The sequence below is a fragment of the Dermacentor andersoni genome, chromosome 1 (genome assembly GCF_023375885.2).
Source record: "Dermacentor andersoni chromosome 1, qqDerAnde1_hic_scaffold, whole genome shotgun sequence".
NCBI lineage: Eukaryota > Metazoa > Arthropoda > Arachnida > Ixodida > Ixodidae > Dermacentor > Dermacentor andersoni.
The window spans coordinates 270,061,032-270,085,851 of NC_092814.1; the positions used below are offsets into that span (position 1 = coordinate 270,061,032).

Genomic DNA, 24,820 nt, shown 5'->3' on the forward strand with positions numbered 1-24,820 from the left:
TATAGCTCGACGCACTGCCGGACGCGGCCAACGCGCTACGACGCGCCCGGCGTCTAACGACACTCGCCTGATTACGTATGTACGTAGGCATTTCGTAGTACTTAAAGCCCTGACGTGAAACGCGCTGCTACGTTCCGCAAAGCGCTTGCGTGCTGCGTACGTATCGTCATGGCGCAGTACTAAAACTGTCTAATAAAATCGAGTTGCGTGGAGGTGAGCAAGTGGCACAATGCGCATGCGTTGACAACTCCCAGAGGATTTTCTGCACGAATTTTTTTAAACTGCGCCGAGCGTACCTGAATACTTGGTTGTGCTTCTTGTTCGCAGCCACCTGGGTAGACGGCGGCTTCTTGAACGGCACCGTGGAGGTGATAACAACGCGGGGCCTGGTGTGGTGCCAGGCAGTTTTCGGCTACTCCCTCAGTCTGCTCACGGGTCAGTCGGAAGAATTTGCTTCGTTTTTCCACGTGCAGAGCGGCGTCGTCATTGCTTCCATGCAGGAAGAGGAGGAACTGAAGGAGGAGGATGCAAGGCTACGAGCGGATCTAGCCTTGCAGAGGCATACCGAAAATTTCTCCGCCCGAGTGTCTCTTTTTACCGTGGGGGGAAAAACATGCGTATGAATAAGCAGTTCATCGCAGCATACAGTTCACGCCGTATCCAATGGAGTTGTCAAGTACATTATACGATTGGTAAAATTAAGCATTACCTGGCAAAACTCGCCACTCGTCGAATAGGTACGTTTCTTTTAGAAACTTCATGAGAACGCAAAATAGCCCTTTCCTAAAATCCAGTGTCCTTGCGGGAAGATAAATTCCTCCATGGTAGCGCACGGAGGCACTTTATGTTTCAGTCCGTCAAATAGAGTCCTCGGGCGCTAAAACGTGAAACTATTCCAAACTTTTCTACTACAATTCTGCAATCAGCCCTCCGCGATTGGTCAAAAGCTTTTTTGGACCCCCCCCCCCCCCCTCCCTTCACCTGTATGTGACGCGACGTCACGAAAACCGGGATAGCTCCCCATGTTATATGACGTGTATATTATGCATGATTTGACTGAACAAAAGAAAAATAGTTATTTCTGATTCGACGCCTTTTCGCCATTAGCCCTCGGCTATTGGTCTAAAGTATTCGGGCTGCACACACTTCACCTGCTGCCACGCGACGTCACAAAACCGCAAAAACTCACATCGTCAAAGTGACGTGTACGCGTTAAAGATGCATTAATTAATATACCGAATAAAACTGAATTTTCTTCTGAATAGCCGCAGGCTGCCCCGTTTCGGAAGGAATAAAAGATGGCTGCCGCCGATCGCTCAGGCACTGGCTACTCGCACCTGCCGGAGAGCATGGGTTTATTTGCGTATAATAAAGCTTCTTGCGTGGCCGTGTAACGTTTTCAAGCACTTTCGGCACGTTTACGACCTCGTTCTGCCAACTCTTCTTTGCTGAGGATCCGTTTTAGCGTCATTCTTAAGCGTCCGTTGCATGTCGCCGCGATTTTCGACCAACCACCGCAAGCTAAGTAAGGGAAAGCGGACCAATCGCAGACGCCGGCACCACCCTCTTCATCCGGTTATCGATTTTCAGTGCAGCGGCTCGACCCTGTCGAATTCCTTTCCACTTGAGCGTGCTTCTCGCCTCCTGTCAGCCAATTGTATAAGACAAGCCCCTCAGCATAGGCAATGTTATTCGTTTTTCAAGCAAACAAAACTGACCTCCTATGAACGGGGAAAGCACTTGATTGGTCTGTTCACTCAGCACATGCTGGTGGGCGAGTTGGTTATACATGATTACAACGAAGGCGCCAAATAAAACAACGGACGAAGGAAGGCGACACGGGACAACCACGTAGGCGCACTAACAACTGAGCGTTTTATTTCTTCACACAGGAATAAATAGCTGCTGTCATCTTGGCAGCAGCTATTTATTCCTTTGTCAAGAAATAAAACGCTCAGTTGTTAGTGCGCCTACGTGGTTGTCCCGTGTCGCCTTCCTTCGTCCGTTGTTTTATTTGGCGCCTTTATTGTAATCATGGTCTGTTCACACAACCCTGCCTTTCTGTGTAGCGATTCCAAGATGTACTGCGCTTCTGACGGCGAGGTAAAATGTAGCTGATAAAGCACTCTGTTGACCACCAGTGCTGTGCACCATTACTGACGTCTAATGGCTTCCCCATGTGCACCAGCAATTCTTCTAATCAAGTTGAGACGCGGAACAAGTGATGAAACGGTGTATCCACGTCTCGATATTATTGCATCATGTAGTCAAGTGTTACACCTGGAAAACGCACTTGCCTTGTCTGCTTTATTAGTAAGTTTCCGATGCTAATTCGCAAGGTCGCTACCCTTCTGCGTATTCAAGGGAAGAAAACAAAGCATGATTTTTCCATTGATATTTCCAATAAGGCTGTGTCGCGGTAAACCTGCGTGGCCAGGACTGTCTTCTGGGCTATTATAGCCAGACTATTGTGCTGGTAACCACTGAACTAAATATAAATCTCATCGGCGTATAGGGACACGCGTACAGATTTGTACGCTATCTTCAGCGCCTCAGGCAGGCCAGCCACGGCATCATTGAACAGTAAGGGGTACAGGACGCTTCCTTGTAGCACTCCCCGTGAAACTACCCTTGTGTCACTTAACGTCATTCCTAATTTCACTTGCATTATGGTGCGTCGCAGAGCCGCTGGTGGCTGCCAACGATTTATTAAACATAATAAATACGAAACACATCAGCAGACAGTAGCTCAGTCATTGGAACAAACACTGGCTAGCGACTAGCATTCGCCGCGTGAGGCGCATTCGTGCCCAAGAGTATGTGCAACTAGCCTATGCGCTTCATCGTTGTCGTCTTCTGAGACGACACACCAATTTTTCCAAGTTTAGACGATGTGTCTCCATAGCGGTATGGCCACCGCCTAGCCTCTGGCAGTCGCAGTTGCCGAGTGGCTGCTGCTTGTGACCTCAAGGTCGATGATTGAGAGAAGCTTGCGCTTTGCATATCGCCCGAGTCGGTAACCAAAGGTACAGCAGAACACGATGTGTCTTGTGACGTTGTGTCAGAGAAATCGTCTGCTGGTGCCCCAATTTGTCGGCAGTTGTGCTGCTTGCGCGGTCTGGCTTGTTTTCTTACTGTGGCTCAGGTGACGCCGAACATTTCCGTGGGCATATTTGACACGCCAGGGTCATGGTCCGATGTGGCGCAGTATTTCTTCTTCAATTCAATCTTTGTCAAAAACTGCAGGATAATCGCTCGCTCCTCTACTGAGAAGCGGCATGATGGCAGTAGTGTCTCATGGCATTCCTTGACTTGTGTTTCCATCTCTGGCTTGAGAACAAAAGTTCTCGTCCAAAAATCACCCTCGCAGGTACGTGCCATTCCTGTAGCTGAGTAAACCGTGGTGTGTTGCCGATAAAGAAATTTCGCAAGTCCGCACTGTTTGGTTCAAGTGGTATCCGTTAGGAATGATCTCTTAAGTTGTGCCACATAGCATTCTGCCTGGCCGTTTGTTACAGGATGGTACGCTGGTGACATTAGAGCCTGTATGCCATTTGACGCAAAGAACTTATTTATATAGTCAGAAATAAAGGCTTTTCCGTTGTCGGAGACGACTTCTCGGGGTATGCCAAACGTAACGAAGAAGCTTCGGAGTACATCGATGTCAGCTGCGCTTGTTGCGCTAGTGTCACATGACAGACTTCCACCCACTTTGTGTACTCGTCAATGACGATTAGGTAGGTGCCTCCGTATAGCGGCCTCGCGAAGTCAGCATGCACTGTGTACCACGGTGTCTATGGACGTTCCCAGTTGGGAACAGAAACTTTCGATGGACTCTTCTGCGTTGACTGGTGGCACAGTTTCTTCGATTACCTTGTGAATTCCGGGCCACCATACGTAGCTTTTTGCGCACTTCTTCATACGTGCCATGCCTTGGTGACTAGCACGTAGCAGTGTCAGCATGTGAGACTGTTGAGCTTGGTATAATCACCCGAGATCCAAGCGTGAGACAATCGCGATGAAATGCCAGTGCGCTCGTTCTTCGCTGGTAAAGCCTGAACTAATCTCCAGTGACTTTCTCTAGTGTGCTATGCTTTACTGTCTTGTAAAGCCATTGTAAATGTTCATGAAAAATATTTAGTGCATTTGACGCCGTAGGTGGCAACATTTTGTATATTTCAGCAACAACAAACTTACCTATCCTGCAGAGTTATTATGGTGCAGCCCAGGCACGTACCCAGGATCTTTATTTCGGAGGGGTGGGGGGGCAACCCAAGCTAACTTTTCTGTGCAAATGAGGGGGGGTACCTTTACTAGTGTAAATGTGAATAATGCCAACCGTTCGCCATAAAAATGCGTAAACCCGCAAAAGAGAAATGAAATAAGGTGTATTTCAGAGGAAAGAAGGAAAGAGAAAAGCAGAAGGCAGGGAGGTTAACCAGAATAACGTCCGGTTGGCTACCCTACACCGAGAGGATGGGAAAGTGGCAAACAGTGATGCCAGGGAGAGAGAGGAGGGAAGGAAAGAAGAAAATTAGCCGTGAGTTCAATGACGCGTGTGGTCTAATAGTAATTAAACTAATAGTCACAGATGTTCACACAAGCCCGTCGTCCTCAAGAAGGACAAAAGTGCCTTCACCGCTTTATAGGCCGACGAGCGATGGGGGCCGTAGTCCAGCAGCACCTGCAGGGAAAGCGACCGATTGTCCAGTTTTTGGAGAGCGTTAGCAAGTTGTTGTCTTTCTGGGGCATATCGTGGACAGTGGCACAACAGGTGGTGGATATTTTCTTCGGTGCCGCAGACCTCGCACGCTGCACTGTCTGTCACTCCAATTAATGTAGAGTATGCCTTTGTGAAGGCAACTCCTAACCAAAGGCGACAGAGAAGCGTAGCTTCACGTCGAGGAAGTCCGAATAGAGATCAGAGTTTCAGTTAGGGGTTTAATCGATGCAGTCGTGTAAGTCTTAAGTTTGGCTAGTTCCACTCGCCCAGTGAGAGGCTGCGTGCCAGGTGTCGAAGCTGCCTTGCTGCGTCTGTCCTCGAAAGCGCAATTGGAACGCTGTGCTCTTCTTGATGTGCTGTGCGAGCAGCCCTATCGGCGGAATCATTGCCACTGATTCAACAATGGCCAGGCACCCATTGAAAGACAACCTCGTGACCTTTTTCTTGTACGTGATGGTGAAGTTTCACGATTTCGTATGTCAGCTGTTCATGACATCCACGTCGGAGAACTGACTGCGTGCACTGTAATGGCGGTTTTGAGTCAGAGAACACAGCCCATTTTCTAGGTCTTTCTAGGTTCTAGGTCTTTCAGAATCAATGAATTCCAGTGCACGAAGCAGAGCCGTTAGTTCTGCCGCCGTTGAGGCCGTGACATGCGATGTCTTGAACCGCAGTGTTATTCCTCGCGTTGGTATAACCACCGCACCACCAGAACTGGATGACGTAGTCGATCCATCGGTATAGGTATGCATCTCACAGGTATACGCCTGTGAGATAGACCTCTCCTTTACTTGACAAACAAGGAACCACATCAGATAGACTCTCGCAGGAAAGATGCGCAGGAAGAACACTGTCAAGAACAAGTAAACAAGCCAAAGTGTAAACTAAAGATTTCTAGTAGCGTTGTTTTTAATTATCTCTGGAAGAAATACTTAGAAATATATATTTGCGGAACAATCCCAGTTCTTTTGGATCACTCATTTGCTGCTCTACCGAGTTAAGTGCCAAAACCAACTCGTATTGTTATTTGGGAAGTTGCGTAATGATGCGTGGCTGCAAGTCCCGTACAACTGCGTAGAGCGCAGGACGCTGCGGTTCTTGATGTACTGCGCCCACCGCGGAAGGTTAGAAAAACACCCCCATAAGCATAGCATAGAAGTTGCTACGTCAGGCAGTTGGACTGATAACGGTAGAAGCGTCATTCAAAAAACACGGAATCCTTCTCCACTTCTGGCGGCGTTCTCTCTACTTCCTTTTTAAAGAAAAAGATGTTGATCCATAAATAGTTTCACAAGGAATGGTTAAATTTGTTAATTTTCATTTGTCCTTCCTGTTTGGCAGTTGCCTCGGCTTTCTCCCTTAGTAGATCGCTTAATTTCTCAACTCCTTGCAACTCTTGTTTCCAGTTGCCAATTTTGCATGAAAAATGCTGTAAAATTAGGGGAAAACCAGGCGAGGTAACGGGTGACATTCATATTCCTTATGGGCTTAACGGTTATTGCAGGGTTTGATTCTGGACACTGTTTGGCATGATTTTATTTTCAACCTTATCTAACATGTATGACAGGTATATGGTTCCGAGGATATGCCAGCATCGCGGCCAGCCGTCGCTCGAGGAAGTAATGAAGCAAAAGGAAAAGTTAAACGCATCTGGCATTGTCTCCGGCCGCAACTCGTTCCACGAGTATACAGACCAGCTTACTACGAAGTGAACCCCTTTCCTGGTTCCTGGATCAGTCTAAACAAAGAAGGTTGATCTAACGGAGCAACAGTTATGCGCGAGATCGTTGCAATAGATGGTGACAACTGAACGCATCTCGAGTTAATCGCTCGGGCGCCGAATCGATGAGAAAACTGGCCTTAACCCCAGAAGATGCCGACAACTACAGTCATCCAAAAGGAGTGAAAAGGGCAGCAAAATGTTGACCGCCAAATCGCTGTCAAGTCTCAAGATTAATTCGGCGGCGCTTTAGGAATGTGAGTGGGGAGTGGTGGCGCGAGTAGGGGGAGGGGGAGGGGGGCAGTATGCCGCTTAATTTCGGGAGGCCCCCCCCCCCCCCCCCTCTACGTGCCTGGTGTAGCCGTTGGTTCCTCGCATAAAAATAAACCCGCTTCCAATTGAATCTTATTGAGGATGACGTTACACTCTAATTTTGCACAAACAGAAAACGCGGGAGCCGTAGAATCTTCCACTGCGGGATCCGGTGAGCATGAGGCTATTGACATACGTACGTGCTGACGAGCTCCGCAAACGCCGGGACAGAAATGAAGTCGTCACAATCGGTACAGGCTTGATTCGCAGCTTGTTGCTGTGATTTCTATGAGTGCTAGCGGTCTTAATCACGTTGTGTGGTCACAATTTAAGAATATGTCTATGTTCTTTTCTCGGGCATCACATTATAAAGATGAGCGGAAGCTTCATATCACTGCATCTTTGTGAAACCTCTCTTAGTCGACCACATGGGTGAAATCGCGCTTGAGGATAACGGTTCTTAAAGGTGCTCTTCGCACTTAACTAAGTATTTTCCGTTGCTGCTCTTGTTGGATTGGGAACAGTGCTATTTCAAGCCCGCTGACTTACAATTCAGATCGAAGAAATAAATATGCATGGTTGATCTTTTTTTTTAATTTCCTCTAACATTGCCGCTCACATTTTCGTTGTAGAAGCTTCCACATCTTTTAGCAACTTCTAAACGCGCAATAACAGGGACGCGTAGCTCCTCACTGCACAAACCAGTGACTACACTTGACAGTTTTTCAATCTGTATGATTTATTTGTTGGGCGCCGTATGCCACAAGTACCAGAGGACACGCGCAGCACAGAACCGTTCTACTAACCACAGCGCCATTTCTGCGTGATGATGCCGAGAAATAGTGAACTATACTCAAGACGGGTCGGTCGGTAAACATCTCCTCTAGCCACCATATTAGTACCCCTCTATAATTTCAATGCCCTTAACCCATGCTCTGGTTGGTCCGAAAGTTTAGCTATATGATTCGGCACGAGTGGGCTTACAGTCCGCACTTCGGATGGCGCTCCTAAGATCCGAGGATGTTCCGCCATGCAATGACGATGACGGTGACCTCATTAACTGTGGAACGTATGTATACCACAGAACACCTATACAAACTTAGAGAAGGGAAACTGTACCTTCCACAGTGCTACGGAAATAAGCGTAGCGGTGGCGTCGTGAACTAAAGTATGCGACCACAGGTGGCGCTGTACAACAGGAAACGGAAACGGGGTTTTGCACACGCTTTACCAGGTGTTCTGTAGCTTTACTGGGTTTCTGGATGCTGCGCCTCGATCGTGCTCCCGCCAGTTTAGTTGCTGTGTAGCAAACGTAGCGCCCGCTACGTTTGCTACACAGCAACGAAACTGGCGGGAGCACGATCGAGGCGCAGCAGAATACATGTAGCGCTGAGTCATATCGAGTTAAGGCACACTCTGAACTGACTTTTAAGGGCATCGCGAGCGGTTTTTCGTTTAATACGCCGCCGTTACCCTGAGTTAAATTGTGCCGCCGCGCTCCAGCTGTTGCATTTCGTGTAGGGCTACTGACAGAATGCGGTTTCCAGGTGGCACGATGGCCTCGACTGGAATAAACGCACACGACACCAAAGATTGAGTAAGCCTGAAAATATTTTATTTGCATTGTACAAGTACAACAAAAAGCACACGTCTACGCATCCACACAAACGCGGTTACATAGTCAAGAACATAGTCGAGAAATGGCTCATTAATAAGGGTAGCACAAACGCACAAGAAAGAAGACCTAAGCTACAAAACGTACGGTCGGCTGCTAAGTATAATAATTTCCCTGTCACCGCGTGTCACTTTTATACATCATCTTTACAGCACTACCAGGCCGGGTAAATTGGCGGAAAGAACGCAACAGCTTATACGGCCGTCAGCTGCCTCTTCCTTACGGGTGTCATAATTATCCTAATCTCCGCATCAACGTCGTGCAAGTTCGCATACAGGTATCTGTATCTGAACCATATGTGCCAGCTTAATACACGTGTAGTGAAATTATGATAACCACTGTGTCTTATCAAACGTATTGGTTTTGCAAATGCGCATTACAGTTGACGGAACGACATACTGTAAGTGAAGCACAAGAGAACAAGGACAAAAGGAGGACACAACACTCGAAGAAATAAAGAATTAGTAGGCATACAGCAAACAAGCGATGACGGAGAACACACAATGATGCATCGGGTGTTCTGTGACATCGGTTTGCGTACTTACGGTGTTATGGAGATCAATGGCATAAAAACGTACCTTCAAGCGTACTCCCTCAACCTCCGCCGCATTCATTATGATAATCGACGCCTAAACAAAATGAGGCACTATTCTTTGCCAAGAGTAGACCTTTTTACAGCAAGTCTATGTAATGACTCGCAGACGAAACCAGCATGCTTTCGAAAATGTTTTACCGCCGTAGTATTCGAACGCCAACGGCCAGGAAACACATCGATAACAATAGGCTGTCGGCTGTCGGTGGTTAATCGAGCACAAAAACCTTGACGCTATCACTAAAAAGCAGCTTCAACAATCAAATTAAAACAAAATCAACTGCCTATTTGCCTGAGGTAAAAAAGCATCCTTAGACACCTCGATTGTTCATGTCGATGGTTTGTGTAAATTAAAAAATTCTGCATGTTCAGCGCCCCTAGCAGAGAAAGCACAAATTAAAGTATTCGACCAAATTACAGTAGCTCCACTTGCGCGCTTACGCTGAAACGCGCCTCGATTGATTTTTCGCCCTCTGTGGCCATTTGTTGAACTTGAGAGTGTGCGGGGCCTGTGTATACACTGTGAGGATGAGAAAATCCATGAGTGCACTGCCGCAGCACGACTTGCTTCGTATTTTACACACTGAGATCACGCTCCCGTATACACCTGGCGAATCAACTGCCGCAATAGGCAACCTGGCTTTAATTTAATTAGTTGAACCTGTTCTTTAATCAGGGCTCAGTGTTCATCCAAAAAATGCGAGGAGCACCCATATGCCGTATACAATCGATCAAATTACCATTTCCCTACAGCGGCGTCCCCGTCCCATGCGTCGTGGAATATATCGACTGCGCGCCTTTAGACAAACATATATTTCAAAGCACATATCGCGCGTGTGCCAGCAAGAGCTGCTCTATACAAATGTAACACGCTGGAGCAGCGTCTGGCTGCTGTAAGTGCGTGTCCTGTCCGTGCAGGTGGCCTGTTCATCGCGGGCCCCGTGTGGCGTGCGGGATATGTGACCATGATGGACCCACTGCAGGAGACATACGGTGACACCATGGCCAGCCTGCTGTTCCTGCCCGCACTCGTGGGAGAGGTCTGCTGGTGCGGGTCCATCTTCAACGCACTCGGTGCGTGAGACGTGCATTGCGCTCGGATGTGCGAACTTTCATTGCCTTTTCCTTCTACTATTACACCTGCCGCCGCCGCCGCCGCCGCCGCCGCCGCTACTGCTGCTGCATGCTGGTGGCGGCGGCGGCGGCTAGCTGCAGCAGCATTGGCTAGCACTGCACTGCTACAGCATCAGCATAATTAGTCCTAATTAATTATTCAACTTCTCAAATATTATAGTTAGATTAAAACTGTCCATGCGAAAATTGTAGAACAACGTGAAAAACTCCCGATAGAGTTTTCTGTTGCTCAATACGTGCTACATAAAAGTTTTTGCGAGCATGAAAGAAGCCCGCGAATACACGTACAGTGCCTCGAGCGGCCAGTCGCGCGGCAATCGCGTCGGCTTTTATACGTGAGTCATCGAAGGTTCCAGAGTAATCGCTGGTGCCCACGTGCCTTCCAGGAAGTACTACACAATTCGCGTCGAGCATACAGGCAATCAAATTACACAATGCTCGGTGACAGCAGACAGCGGATAGAACCATCGATTACATTCGATAAACTTTCGATACATACAAGCTTGTCCTGCGCTGAGCGATAACATTCGTTACACGGTGAGACGCGGCCACCCGATAAAGATAAACAAGTAAGCGTGTTACTATGCTGTGCGGGAGCATCAACAGGGCTGACTTTTGGACGATTTTTTTTTTCGCTATTAAGGCGCGAGTGACAGCAAAAGAGACGAAACACAACGATACTATCAACTGATTTTTATTTGTGAAAGCGACGCGCATAAATACACTTGCTGGCACACAAAACAGCGAAATATGGAATGTGCGTTCCTGAATGCCTTAATAAGAAAGGACGATTCATTTTCGCGTAAGGATGCGCACAGATGGAATGTTAATGAACTAACGGTATCTTTTAATAAAGGGAAAATCAGTGATCCACCCGTTCGTAGGAATTGCTACAAAGGAAACCCATACGGGTTCGAGTGCCGGACCAAGACGAATTTTTCTTCAATTGCGAGGCTTTTCTTTCGAGGAACCCGTATGGGTTTCCTTTGTAGCAATTGCTACGAACGGGTGGATGTCTGATTTTTCCCTTTAATGATTACTTCTCTCCGCATGGCGGGTTTCCGCAGAACTATTACGCCAACGTTATCTTTAGTAACCAGTGCACCTTATACTATTTCTCTTGTGTTGTAATCACTAACACTGTTCTGCACTCTGCATTCAATTAACAGTGATCGCAGGGACGTTCATCGTCGTTTTATACCGCTAGAAAAGTTCATGCGGTTCATGCGAAATACCTGAATGAAACGGAGCATGCGACAAACGCCACCAAGGCACCAAAGCATGCGTGCAACTGAGCGCACATGTCGATTACTGTGCAGAAGGTCACGGAGAACTTCCGCGTCGACATTTATAGCCGTGATTTCTACGCCAGCTGTGAAATCTGTGAGCTCCTGGGTGTTCTGCGCAGTCCCATAAAACTATGGACTATATATTTGCTAAAGGTCATTATGTATACGGTTATGTATGGGGAGAAAGGCATAACGCAAGAAGAAGCAGTCCACAAGAATAATGCGTTAACGTTGTCACCACACGGCACAAGAGACCAGTGGTCAAGTTTGGTATATCATCTCCACCAACTTCAGATTCATGCCAGCTTTGGACATTTCTTGCTACTCGTAAACAGTTGCTTCTCGGGCACAAATAAATGAGCAACTGAAGCAGTGAATGGGTTATTTTACGGGCTTTTTTTTCCCTAAGAATGTAAAACGTAATGTTTGCTTAAATTGACCAGCATGACTTCCCATCTGCCTCTGTAGCGTCCAAAGAAGACAGCGTCTGGCCGCGACCTTGAACACATAAAAAAAAAAAAACATTCAATGGTTATCACTAAACGATACTCCTCTGTGCACAGCAAAGAATATATATATATATATATATATATATATATTACTCCGGGAACTACAGGAATGTGCGACTCCTTGCCACTTCCCAGGTTGGTTCGGAAAACCGTCTTCCTGCTTGGCTTCACATCCATAATTCTGACGCGAGGACGGCGAGGTGTCTCTTATAAGTGAATTACGCCATAAGCATTTACAACATCGTTAGCAACCTTGTAAGGTGCAGCGCAAACCTGATTTTGGAATGAGAAATTCGGACTAAAACGATGGTGTTGTACTGCATCGAAGCACGTTCTGCACCAGCAAGCGCGCAGCTTGGCGTTACAGCCTCTAGCTCTTGCGGCCGTGTTTCGCAGGCAGCACCCTGAGCGTGGTGACCGGGCTGGACGGCCGTGTGTCCATAGGCGTGTCGGCGGCCGTGGCCGTGCTGTACACTGTCACTGGGGGCGTCTATTCGGTCGCCTACACCGACGTAGTCCAGCTTTCATTCATTTTCATCGGACTCGTGAGTAGCAGCACATTTACTTCTTCGATCGCCGCGGTGAAATGCGGCGCCCAGCTCACCGCAACACTAGCATATTCTTCTTTCTTTTTTCTTGGTTATGTAAAAAAAAATTATACGTTAGGCTTCTTTGCAGGCTGGCTGTCCCGAAATACCAAATTCACCACTCAGGCATTATGAATATTGAAGAAAAATAACAGTGAAGAAAAAAAAGAAGTCGCAGTTTCACCCGGAAAGCGAACCATTGATTGTACCAGCATATCATTACACAGCTATACGATGTAAGCTTAGTAGTTTTATCGACCGTATAAATTGCTATAAACATTCGCTTACTAACTGAATTAACAATTGTGGGGTCACGGGTGCAGAGGCAAACATGATCTCACTCGGGAATTCGCTACGAGAACGCTGGAGTGAGGAACAGCGGTAGGAGAGGCGAGCGAACACTTGGTACTGGCGCGCGAGACATAATTCCTTGCATGCTTAGGGAAAAGAGATGGAAATACAAGACGATGAGCAAAACGTGAACAAGGTGAATGCAGGAGCCAACGTTTCGACAAGTGGACTTGTCTTCTTCAAGGCGACCTACGCTTTGCTCACGTTTTGCATGCTTATGTATTATATATATATATATATATATATATATATATATATATATATATATATATATATTCTTATCCCCTGCGCATATTGCAATTTCTTCCGTATTTCACTTTTACTTGACCTTACGGAACATTTTCTTGGGCGACTTGGTTCATAATGGAGAACAAAAACAGAAGCGCGAGAGAAACAAGGACGAGAACGAGTACGTAGGACTTGCGCTTCTCCTGGGCACTCGTCGCGTCCCTGATTCTTTCGCGCTTTTGTTTTTCTTCTCAATTCACCTTTCACCTTTGCCATTCTTCTTATTACTGTACAGGGATTCACTTGTGTCATGTATCTTATTTAATTCTACACTAAGTGCCATCTTATAACATATATTGTTTATCTTTTGAAAAGCCAGTAGTGCGAACTATATTTATTATTTAGCAAGGTATATATTATCCTTTATTAAACATTTATACAATTGTGTTTCAAAGTTAGTTCCACCTCTCAAACATTAAAATGGGGTCCTACAAAAGTAGATAACCGTGTTTCAACCTTTTTAAAAGTGCCCGGCAAAAATTTCAATTAACCAATTATACGATGAAAAACTCTGCATCCAAAGCGAATAATCGATTATAGTCTAAATGATGAATGATTAATCATTAATCAATTAAAGCAATAGTCGGCCATCCCTAATAAGCAACAATGCGCATGATAACGTACGTTGACAATAGCTTGTAGGATAATGAAAAGCATCACACCTCCTGCGAAACATTCCCGTGTGCGCTTTTGAGTTTTTCTATTCTTCCTGAGCTAAAAAAATTCACAAATTCACAGAATAAATTAACGAAGGGATCGCCCAACCTGTCTCAGTTTGTTGTTTTTGTTAATGCCATTTCTATTAAATAAAATATTCATGTCAGAAAAACAAGCATTTCTACAGATGAGTTCGTCACATAATTTGCGGACAGCTATATATTTGCCATTACATGTTCCTGTGAGTGATTTCACTTTTTTAAATGGCATGTTAGCGTCCAAAGAGATACTATTTCTTGTGCTGATCGTATGTAAAAGTTACCAGGAAAATTTCGAACTTCGGGGAACCTACCCGCCGGGGCTGCTTAGTGGCTATGGTGTTGAACTTCTAAGCACGAAGTCGTGTCGAATCCCGGCCGCGGCGGCCACATTTTAATGGAGACGAAATGCGAAAACACCCGTGTACATACATTTAGGTGCCCGTTAAAGAACCTCAGGTGGTCCAAATTATTCCGGCGCCCCCCACTAAGGCGCGCCTCATGATCAGATCGTGGTTTTGTCACGTAAAAAAGCCCATAATTTTTTAACTTCGGCCAATCGCACCACAAAATGCCCGATTTGTTCCCGGTTTTCCATGCCAGAAAAGAAAACCGCCTATTTCTCCGCGGATTTCCTCTTTAAAAATAACAGCCGATTTTTACCCCCCGAATCCCGAAAATTAACAAACCCGAAGGCAAGAAAGCCTATACGTATATATACCATGTATCTGCTACGCGCCTCCTCTTCGGCGTCGAGCCCTTGTGCATTCTTTTTTTCATTTGCCCCCATTCCTTTTCCCCATTTCGGTTATTCTATATGCACACACGAACACTAGAACATCTCGAAAGTATTCCCGTAGTCCCTGCGTCTTCTTTATGCGTATGATTACCCTTGCATCTCTTGCGGCCGGTATCGATCGTCCATGGGTGAGAGTACACCCGCCATCGCGAATGCAGCGAACCCACAATATCTGCGCAATCATCTTACCGGAAAGCTCCACGCAGTGACTAGGGTGACAATTAGCACCACACTTAACCAATACAAGTCAACAGGAGCGCAGTATGTACTAGCTAGCAATTTTCCTCATGCTTTTTAACCTCTGCACTGAAGATAACACCGTGCAGCGTCGCGTTTGATTTTCAATCTTGTAGTTGGCTGTTTCATTCCTATACTATAGCCGGATACCATCAGCTAGTGTCTTCTTTTGTCTCGTCATACCTGTGATGCTATGCTCACGCCGTCTCTCCGTTTCCTTAACTGAAACAGCCGACGTCACGAAAGAGCGCAGAAATGTTATCGCAAAAGAAATTATAAAGGTATTCGACTTGCTGTTTTCCAGCACAGAGGTGGAAAGAGCGTTAGCATCAGCAAACGACGTTTGTGAAAGTGTATATTAAAGCGCGAAAACATATACGCTCAATTCATCAAAATGATTTCAAGGACGAAGCTTGCAATGGATTGGGCCTCGGAAACATGAGCATTGAATATACGACTGACAACAAGATGATATAACAGCAACAGGTTGACTTTGGAACTGGTTTTTTCCACTGTTGTGTAAAACAACTCCAGCCCGTCTAGAAGAAAGCACCCAGATTTATCTTCAACCTATATATGATCGCCACTTTTCCCTGTCATCGCACGGTCATCATCCATCCCTATACAGTCTCTAGCTCTGAGGCGCTCATCAGAATACTTTGTCATGCTGCACGAGGTTGTTCATACGTCCTCCGTCATACACGTATCAACTTCGTTGACATATCTTTTCGAGCGCACAAATCGTCGAACTCAGCCACTGAACGTTGCCCCACTTATGTTGCACATCGGGTGTTCCAAGTACTCTTTTTTTTTTCATTAAAGTGCTGAAATGTGAAAAACTAGATAGTTCGCTTAGATATTCGTCATTCAAAGAATCTAGGAAAGAAATCCCTAAATAAATTCGACAGCTGTCCATTTCATCTGTTAGTATTACCTTGTCCCGATGTCTCGTAATTAATAATTAATAAATTAATCTTACCACTTCGGACTTTTAAACTCACGAGGGGTCTCTACAGAGCTGGACCCGCAATGCCTGACGCTTGTATCAACACGTTTGTCGCTCAGGCTTTTCTTTCTCTGAGCAGTCACGTTCTGTGAGATACGTCTCGTAACGTGCTCTGGCTGGCGTGGCTGAAGAAGCTGAATTCACCGTGCTTTGAAACTCGAAACCCGGCGAAACTACCGAGTGAACGTTTGAGCAAAAACGTTGTCGAGCAAAAGAAAAAGGAAAAGAAAACCTCGCATGTTTTCTTTTTTTTTTTTTAGTCTGTTGATTCTTTGCAGAGGCAGTTGAAGGGCCACCACGTTTAACTGGACTCACGACAAGAGTTTTGTTTTTATTCACGAAGGAGCTTCGACTCAGGCGCTTCTTGCAGTACACGTTATGATAGGGCCATTCACTGATCGAAGGACGAAGCATTTCACTATTATACGAGTGCAGTCTTACAGCAGAAAGAGATTAAAAAGAACCGTTGTTGTTGTTGTTTTTTAGCCTTCCTCCAGCACACATATTGTTGGGCGTATAAGTTAGTAACGCTGTTTACACAACAAGCGTCTGTATAGAACTCTTTTGCAACAGGGTGTAACTATAGTCAAGCGAATTACATTTAAATTTGTTCGGTGGAGAAAGTTTCATGAAAAAGAAAGTTTGAACTTTCATCCGCCTGAGAGTAATAGGAATTTACAAAGAAAACCCGTATGAGTCCGTCCGTCCGTCCGTCCGTCCGTTTGTTTGTTTGTTTGTTTGTTTGTTTGTTTGTTTGTTCTACTGTGACGCGGATGCCAAAGTTCCATTGCAGAAAATTGTGCACCGAACAATTCTTCAGCAGTGCCAGAGATGAAAACGCGAAGAGAACAATCACACGCGATATAGCGACGATGCATATGCGCCGGCATGCTCCTGAAAGGCATGCACAAGCGTGACGGCCTCTCAGCAACAACCGCAGCACCGGATGTTGCAGCCCACGTTTTCCACAATCCGAGCAGTGCACGCAGTTCAGTCTGCCCTCAAGGTACGTTCAGGCACAACATGTACATCGCGGTGCTTCTCCCAGGCAGCTGTGACATATAGTAGGGCCCCAGTTTCACTATGTCGATCAAAGCTAGAGATCTATTAACCTACATTCCCGCTTAAAGCAGCTGCGCCGTATAGCAAGTCCTGCACTCAGCTAGCCGACGTAGTATTTGTGTTAGTTTGCCTCGCATGTTTGGGCGTAACGTAGCAGTGCAAAGGATCCAGCTGCAGGCGCAGAATACTGCTCTAGATTTGTTTTAATATTGTATATTACAGGGTTGTAACCAGGGGGAGGGTTAGGAGATTCTGACAGCCTCCAAAATTATCGTTGGGGAGAGGTACTTTTTATAACTTTTATGTCATTAATTTAATTGCGATTAACGTTAAGATGTGGATCATGGCGATGTGGATCATAGAGCAAACGGGGAGCAAATGGAGCTGGCCAGGTCATGTAATGCGTAGGGCAGATAACCAGATGTCTATTGGAGTTACAGAATTGGGGCCAAGGGAAGCGAAGCGCAGTCGAGCACGGCAGAAAATTAGGTGTGGTGGTGAAACTCGGCAATTTTCGGGTGCCACTTGGAATCAGCGCAATACAGGGGTAATTTGAAATCTCTGAGAGACCTTCGTCCTGGATATAAAAATAGGCTGTTTGATGACGTTATTTCATTATATGAAGCTGTAAAAGTGCAGAATATGTTTACAGTATTATACAGGGTGTTTTATTTTAACAGAATTTTTAAAGATTGCCTCTATAATTTAGAATAAATCTACTTATTGAGCTTGACTGCTCGAAGATGTATACATACACAGGAAGTCAACACATATATCTGAATATTTTTAACAATTTCACTCATTAACTTTTCAATTACTTTAGAGCTTATACATTGCAATACACGAATTGAAAACAGTGATTCCACAGGGCATATGCACTTGGAACAAATTTTGAAATAGCCGTATAATTCACTGTTGTTGCACTTAGATTTTTAAGAAAACTTGTTTAACTGCATTGAAGCTCAAACATTACTGGAACACCAATGCATTTCGTAGCAAACTTTGGGAGCCCATATCCCCAACCTGGTGTAATCCTCAGAATTCGTTCCAAGTGAATATGACTTTAAAAGTCACCGGTTACAATTCGTGAAGTGCAACATGTGCTATAATCGAATTAGTTTAAGGGTTAATTAGCCAAGAAGTGTTAATTAGTCAAATATTCGTTGTCATTTCTTGTGCAAATAATGTGTGCCTCTGAATGTAATCTAGCTCAAGGAGTAGAACTGTCTTACATGACACAGATGCTTTTTCAAAATTGCGTTAACGATAAAATAAAACAACCCGTATGCCAGTGATTTTCATGCGCAAAGACAGGGGGAGTTTTCAAAATGGCCGCAGCTGCTCCCGCAAGACCCCTCCCGAAAATCTTTCCTGGCTACTACAGCCTTGGCATACCATGTGCTTTTAACATGACAGGTATGTCAAGAAGCGACGCAGTTCCCTGAAAGGCATAGAATGAGCAAATGTTGCCGCTATACTGCGGCCGCATTAGGCATATCGCACACTTGTGCGGTTTGTCCTGTTGTACTTCTTAAACCTGGCGATGCACTTTGAAAGTGTGTAAGAAAGGGTTTAATGTTGAGCAGACTAGCAATCTGTCGTGTTCCGGAACAAGCGAGCACGGATTATAAAATGAATGCTAAGGTTTAGTATTGGCGTTTGTAGAATTATATAGCTGCTGCTGAAGAACAGTACACATGCAACAGAATACAGAAGCTATGTACATCTCCACACAACAAAGGCGCCGCTATACCGTTTGTACGAGGATTGATCCAGAAATAAGGTTCCCAAAGAGCTCCAGGCACACGGGAAGGTGCGAGGCGAAATCCGGCAACACTGCTGCGCGCGGCTGTTCCCCCACTCTCGATTACCCCCGGCCACGCTCCGCTGCGCTGCTCATTCTTGGATCCGTAGCCGTCCGATATGGAGGTTCCCATCGTTGAACCTGCCAAGTGCGATATTCGTTCCGTAATTTGCTTTTTGCACGCCAAGGGGACTCCACCCGTGGATATTAATCGTCAGTTGACAGAGCTGTATGGTGACAAGTGTATGTCCGTTCAACACGTCCGAAAGTGGTGCAGGGAGTTTAGTGCCGGCCGGAAGGAAGTCCACGATGAAGAAGGGAGTGGAAGACCGTCAGTTTCGGAGGCGGTTATCAAAATGGTCCAACATGAAGTACTTCAAAACAGGAGGATCCCCGTCTGTGAACTTGTTTCTCAGATTCCTAAGAGTTCTTACGGCAGAGTATAAATAGCTTTGACTGAAAAATTCGGGTACCACAAGTGTTGTGCTCGATGGGTACCGTGGCTATTAACATCAGATCACAAGGACAAACGCCTTGACTGTGCTCGCCTGTTTCTTCAAAAGTGTCAAGAAGGTAAGGAAGGATTGTTGGACTCCATTGTTACGGGAGACGAAACGTGGGTGTTTCATTTCATTCCCGAAAGGAAACAAAAATCGAAACAGTGCCGCCACCCAGAGTCACCAGCCGCAAAGAAGTTCAAACAAACTCCTTATGTTGGCAAAGTCTAGGCCAGTGTTTTTTGGGATCGTAAGGGAATACTGCTGATCGATTTCATTGAATGTGGGACAACAATCGACTCATACAGTTATTGTGCAACACTAAGAAAACTGCGGCGAGCTATCCAGAACCGCCGGCGAGGAAGATTGCCTGCCGGTGTAACCTGCTTCACAACGCCCGACCTCACGTCTCCCGTCAAACCCGTCAAACCCGTCATGCCCCACCCACCGTACAGTCCCGACCTCGCGCCTAGTGATTATCACTTGTTCCCCAAGTTAAAGGAACATTTGAGTGGCCAATGCTTCCGGAGCGACGAAGTCAAAGAAGAGGTGAAACGCTTCCTCAGCGGTTTGACGGCGGAGCTGTACGACATTGGGATACAGAAATTGGAGCACCGTCTACAAAAATGCATAAAAAAAGATAGCAATTATGTAGAAAAATAGAGCAATGTTTCATCTTTCCAATGATGTAAATTGCTATGAGAATAAACAATGTTGTCTAATTCTAAAATTGATGGGAACCGTGTGTGTGTGTGTGTGTGCGTGTGCGTGTGCGTGTGCGTGCGTGCGTGCGTGCGTGCGTGTGACGCGAGGTAGCGACTTGCGCGTACGTTGGTAGCGGACGAGACTGATGGCGAGAGGCCTGTTCATCCCTGATGACCTCACTCAAGGCCGCGCCAGAAGGCGAGTTGATTGTAATTCGCGTTGTGACGATGTCAGCGATTGTAGCAGGGTTCTTGATGGCAAGGGCATTGAAGGCGACTCTTCTAATGCCTTTCATAATGTGGCGTACTTTGTCTGACTCTGTCATAGATCAACTCACACGGCGGCAGATTATATATATATATATATATATTGTGGGAACGGCGCGGCCCCTCAGTCCATGCCAGCAGTGAGCGAGTGGCAAGGCGCCAAACGAGATGGACCTCACTCTGGTCACTGACAAGGATTTTCCCACTCGCATCGGAACTCCGTCACCCGGGACTCGACACCCGACCACGCCTTCGTCAGGAACGTCGAGGACGTGGGCTAGGAGAACACCGCCATGGAGTTCGGCAACAACTTACATTCTCTAGACCAACTTCAAGGTGTCTCGAAGTAGGGTCAGGGAATTCACGTTCATCGATTGGGACCATTTTCGCAAGATTCGGAAAGAACCCGAGAAAGCCAGGGCACCCGCCATCCTCGAAGAATGGTGAAAAGGCATCTGCAATGACGCTTCCGCGGCCACCAAGAATGTGGAAACCGATCTCGACGTCGAGCAAATGGACAGCAGGCTCGCCCACTTGATCAAGGCCAAAAACGCCCTGCTCCGCCGATGGAAGGGTCAAAGGCTCAATTGCAGACTCCTAAAGAAGATCTCGGAGCTCAACAAGGTCATCGATGACCTCTGCAAAGGGCTATGCCAGCAGCAGTGGGACGAGCTCTGGGAATCCATCAACGGACAGATGCGCAACGGCAAGTCCTGGGGTGTGGTGAAGCACCTTCTCGACGAAAGCGGCTCCAAGTCAAATTGGAGGCATATGTTGGCCCGGGCCCTTCACGAAGCCACCAGGTCTCACACGGTCGATGAACTCGTCTCAGAACTCATACCGAAGTACCTGCCCGTCCGGCGCGACGGGGATCCGGCGACCCAACTCCTGGACTACCGAGGCCCTCCTCGCCGGGCCCGAGCTGGACGAAGACTTCTCCATTGCCGAGGTCAGATAGGCCACCTTCGCGCTCAACCGCAAGTCTGCGCCGGGTCCGCACGGAGTCACCAACAGAATGTTGAGAAACCTCGACGACCCGTCGATCGTCTTTCTTACCGACAAGATCAATGAGTCCTGGAAGAGCGGCGTTGTTCCTGCAGAATGGAAGACGGCTGCACGGTGCTCATTCCCAAGCCCGACAAGGCCCCGAACATCGAGAACCTCAAGCCGATTTCTCTAACCTCCTGCGTCGGCAAGGTCAGGGAGCGCGTCGTCCTCAACAGGCTCAACAGGCACTTAGAAGACAACGAGGTTTACACGTACAACATTATCGGCTTCCGCGCCGGACTCTCGGCGCAGGATGCCATGAAACTAATCAAGCATCAGATCGTGGACGGCCGTTCCAGAGACGTCAGCGCTCTGCTCGGTCTGGACCTCGAGAAGGCTTTCGATAACGTGCTCCACAGCCTCATTGTCACGGCCATTTTGAATCTGGGTCTCGGTTCCAGATTCCACAGCTACGTCAGCTCTTTTCTAGCGGACAGGAAGGCCCAGCTTCGCACTGAGGACTTTCGCTCCGAAGATGTGCCCCTCGGAGGATGGGGCACTTCTCAGGGCGCCATCATTTCTGCCAGTGTTTAACATCTGTATGATTGGTCTTTCCGAGAGGTTGGCACGCGTCGAGGACGTCAAGCACGCCATCTACGCCGACGACATCACCATCTGGTGCTCCGGCGGCTGCTAGGGCAGAGTCGAAGAAACCATGCAGGAGGCGACCGACGTGATCGAGGCGTATCTCCGCCCCACCGGACTTCGATGCTCCCCCGCCAAGTCGGAGCTTCTGCTTTTTCAGAAAAGAGAAAGGAAGCAGACCCAAAGATTGGAAGCCAGTCTCCGAAAGCAACATCAGTCTTCGCACTTGTGACGGGGGAGGTGATACCCAGGGTCGACGTCATTCGGGCCCTGGGCATGTTTGTCGAATTCAACGGCGTGAACGGAACGGCTCTCCGCAAGATCATCGCGAAGACGGACAACGCTTTCCGCCTCGTTCGCAGAATCACAAACCGGCACCGAGGAATGAAGGAAAACAATATCCTCAGGATAATCAACGCATTCGTACTATGCCACTTCACGTACACTATTTCTATGCACAACTGGCTCAGAGTGGAGCAAGACAAGCTCGGCGCTCTCATTCGCAAAATGGTCAAGCGGGGTCTCGGGCTACCCATCAGGACCCATACCGAGGATCTCCTCAAGTTGAGGTACATAACACCGCCAAGGGGATTACCGAAGCCCAAGAACGCGCGCAACTCACTCGCCTGACTCGAAGAGCTGGGTTACCACCCTGCGGGATTCCCGATGGTCAGTACCCCGATCCCGAGGTGCATTCGAGACAAGTTTGAAGTGGCCCCTGTGCCCCGAAACGTCCAACCCTTCCACAACGAGGGCAGACGCAAGGGCAGGGCGGCAGCGATCCTCAAACAGATCAAGCAACGAGACATCAGAGCAAGCTTCGTCGACGCCGCGGAGTACAGCGATGGGAAGACCTTTGCCGTCGTCGTGGTCGACTCCAGCGGCAATATTTCCAATAGCGCCTCAATTCGCACTTCAGACCCCGGAGTGGCCGAGCGCAAGCCGCCATCGCCCTCTCTCTGCTAGACAGTCGTGGGTACGAGATCTATAGCGGTTCCAAAACGGCAGTTAGGGCTTTTCAGAAAGGCTGTATCACCAAGCAAACTGCTAGTCATCTTAACGTCTCGAGTCCATATGCTCTTACGCATCATTCCATTCACTGGTTTCCCGCTCACGTAGGGTCGCTCGAGGGTGCTCCCCCGAAACCTCAATGAGTCTGCTCATGAGGCTGCGCGCGACCTCACCGACCCCGCTTCCTCTGTAAGGAGCGCTGACTCCCCTCCCCCCTACGGCCACGGGGACGCTCTCGCTACTCACAACGAGGTTATGAAATTCTTCTACATGTCTAGAAGGGTCTTTCAACCCCCAAACTCCGTGTGGGGGTGGAAACGCATACCCGTGTTTGTCCGTTCTACACGAAGTTTACCCCGACGTATATCGCGACGACGCCTGCCCGTCCTGCTCTAGCACACATGCTCTGGGAGTGCGGGACGACAAACTCCAAGTTCAGCAAGTAGGACTGGGACTCGCTTCTGCGTAGCCCTTTTCTAGACGAGCAAATCCTGGCCCTCCGGCGTGCTCGCGACCGGGCCAGTGGGCTAGACCTGCCGGTCCCGACGTGGGACTAGCCAGGTGCGCGACAGGTTCGCGTCCTCACCGAACCTCCAATAAAGTTCTGCCACTCACTCACTGCTGGAGTGGACTGAGGGGCCGCACCGTTCCCACAATATATATATATATATATATATATATATATATATATATATATATATATATATATATATATATGATGGCAGGCAGTGAGCCGCGGTTCCTCCTCCACGAATCATACTTTATTTTAGCTTGCGTGTCTTAGCGGATGACGGTGCTCACCTGGCTTGTTTCTAGACGCTGTTACGTTTCGCCTACAACGCGCGGTAATGCCGGCGCGGATGCAACGGACGCCGGGGCTTCGTTCAAAGCGGCGGACATTTTGGCCCGTGCGACGCCGCCGCAACGTTTCCCCGCCAAGCGTGTCCAGGCGTGTTTCAGTGCCACGTGTCTTCGTGTGTGCGTGTGTGTGTGTGTGCCCTCGCTTGTCAAAGCGCGGCAGCCGGGGAGCGGAGTTCCCCGAATGAGGAGCCTGGAGGTCTCTCGGCTCAACCGTTCGCGCCGTCGTGTGGGCGGGTTGGCGATGCGTCACTGCACTCGGTTCAGCAGGTCTCTCGGCTCGACCGTGCGCGCCGTCGTGGGCTCATGCTCCGCCGTCCCGTGACCTTCATCCCGTGACCTTCATCCCGTGACCTTCCCTTTTGGACCGCGACGCCGAGAGTATAAAAGCAGCTGCCCCCGGACGCCAGGAGAGAGGCTCCGATTTGTACTGTTGAGTTACGTGCTCTCCCGTCTCTCCACTTCGGTCGACCTGACCGGCCGCTCTTTTGCTATGTTAGAATAAACAAGTTGTTCTGTTACCAGTCTTCTCTTGCTTTGCCGGGACCTTCGGATGCTTCCAGTGCCCCAGGCCGCCAGGCCAACGCTACCCTTGGGGCTTGCGACCCATTGGCAATAACGGGCGTCAGCACCGAGACCCCATCAACTCGTGCCAGCGGTGCGATTTCCAACATCTGGTGGCAGCGGTGCGATTCCTACATCTGGTTGCCAGCGGTGAGATCGCGACAACGGAGGCCAGCAGCGAAGAGATGCGGTTGACTGTATGCTGAGCAGCACAACGACCATCCGGGAGCAGCGCAACGAGCCCTGTGTGATGACTGGTTGCCTGCAGCGGAACGACTGCGCTGAAGTCTTGGCTGCGAGGTTTGGTGAGTGCGGGACTTTCTTCTTCTGAGTTTTGCCAGGCTTTTGTTAGTGTTAGAAACAGAGCTGGTAATTGTGGTTGTCGTTGCTACCGGGTTAGTTTGCGGCAAGACAATAGTAGGCAGTAGAGAAAGCAGCATTCAGAGCAGCCGTGGATTTGAAGTCGTTGCGCAAACCGAAATTGCTGGAGCTTGCAAGAGAGTT

General features: G+C 47.9%; 2 protein-coding genes across 2 annotated transcripts in view; one reads left to right on the forward strand and one right to left on the reverse strand.

Moving 5' to 3' along the window:
• The window catches only part of LOC126548494 (cytochrome P450 4V2-like), a 365,265-nt gene that overhangs the window by 298,225 nt on the left and 42,220 nt on the right, over window positions 1–24,820 (reverse strand). The window lies entirely within an intron of this gene.
• LOC126547626 (high-affinity choline transporter 1-like) overlaps window positions 1–24,820 on the forward strand; it is an 80,177-nt gene that overhangs the window by 21,758 nt on the left and 33,599 nt on the right. Inside the window, exons 5-7 of the mRNA XM_050195527.3 lie at window positions 328–435; window positions 9,941–10,100; window positions 12,355–12,499. Coding sequence (XP_050051484.3) covers window positions 328–435; window positions 9,941–10,100; window positions 12,355–12,499 — 413 coding nt within the window. The remainder of the gene's footprint in view (window positions 1–327; window positions 436–9,940; window positions 10,101–12,354; window positions 12,500–24,820) is intronic.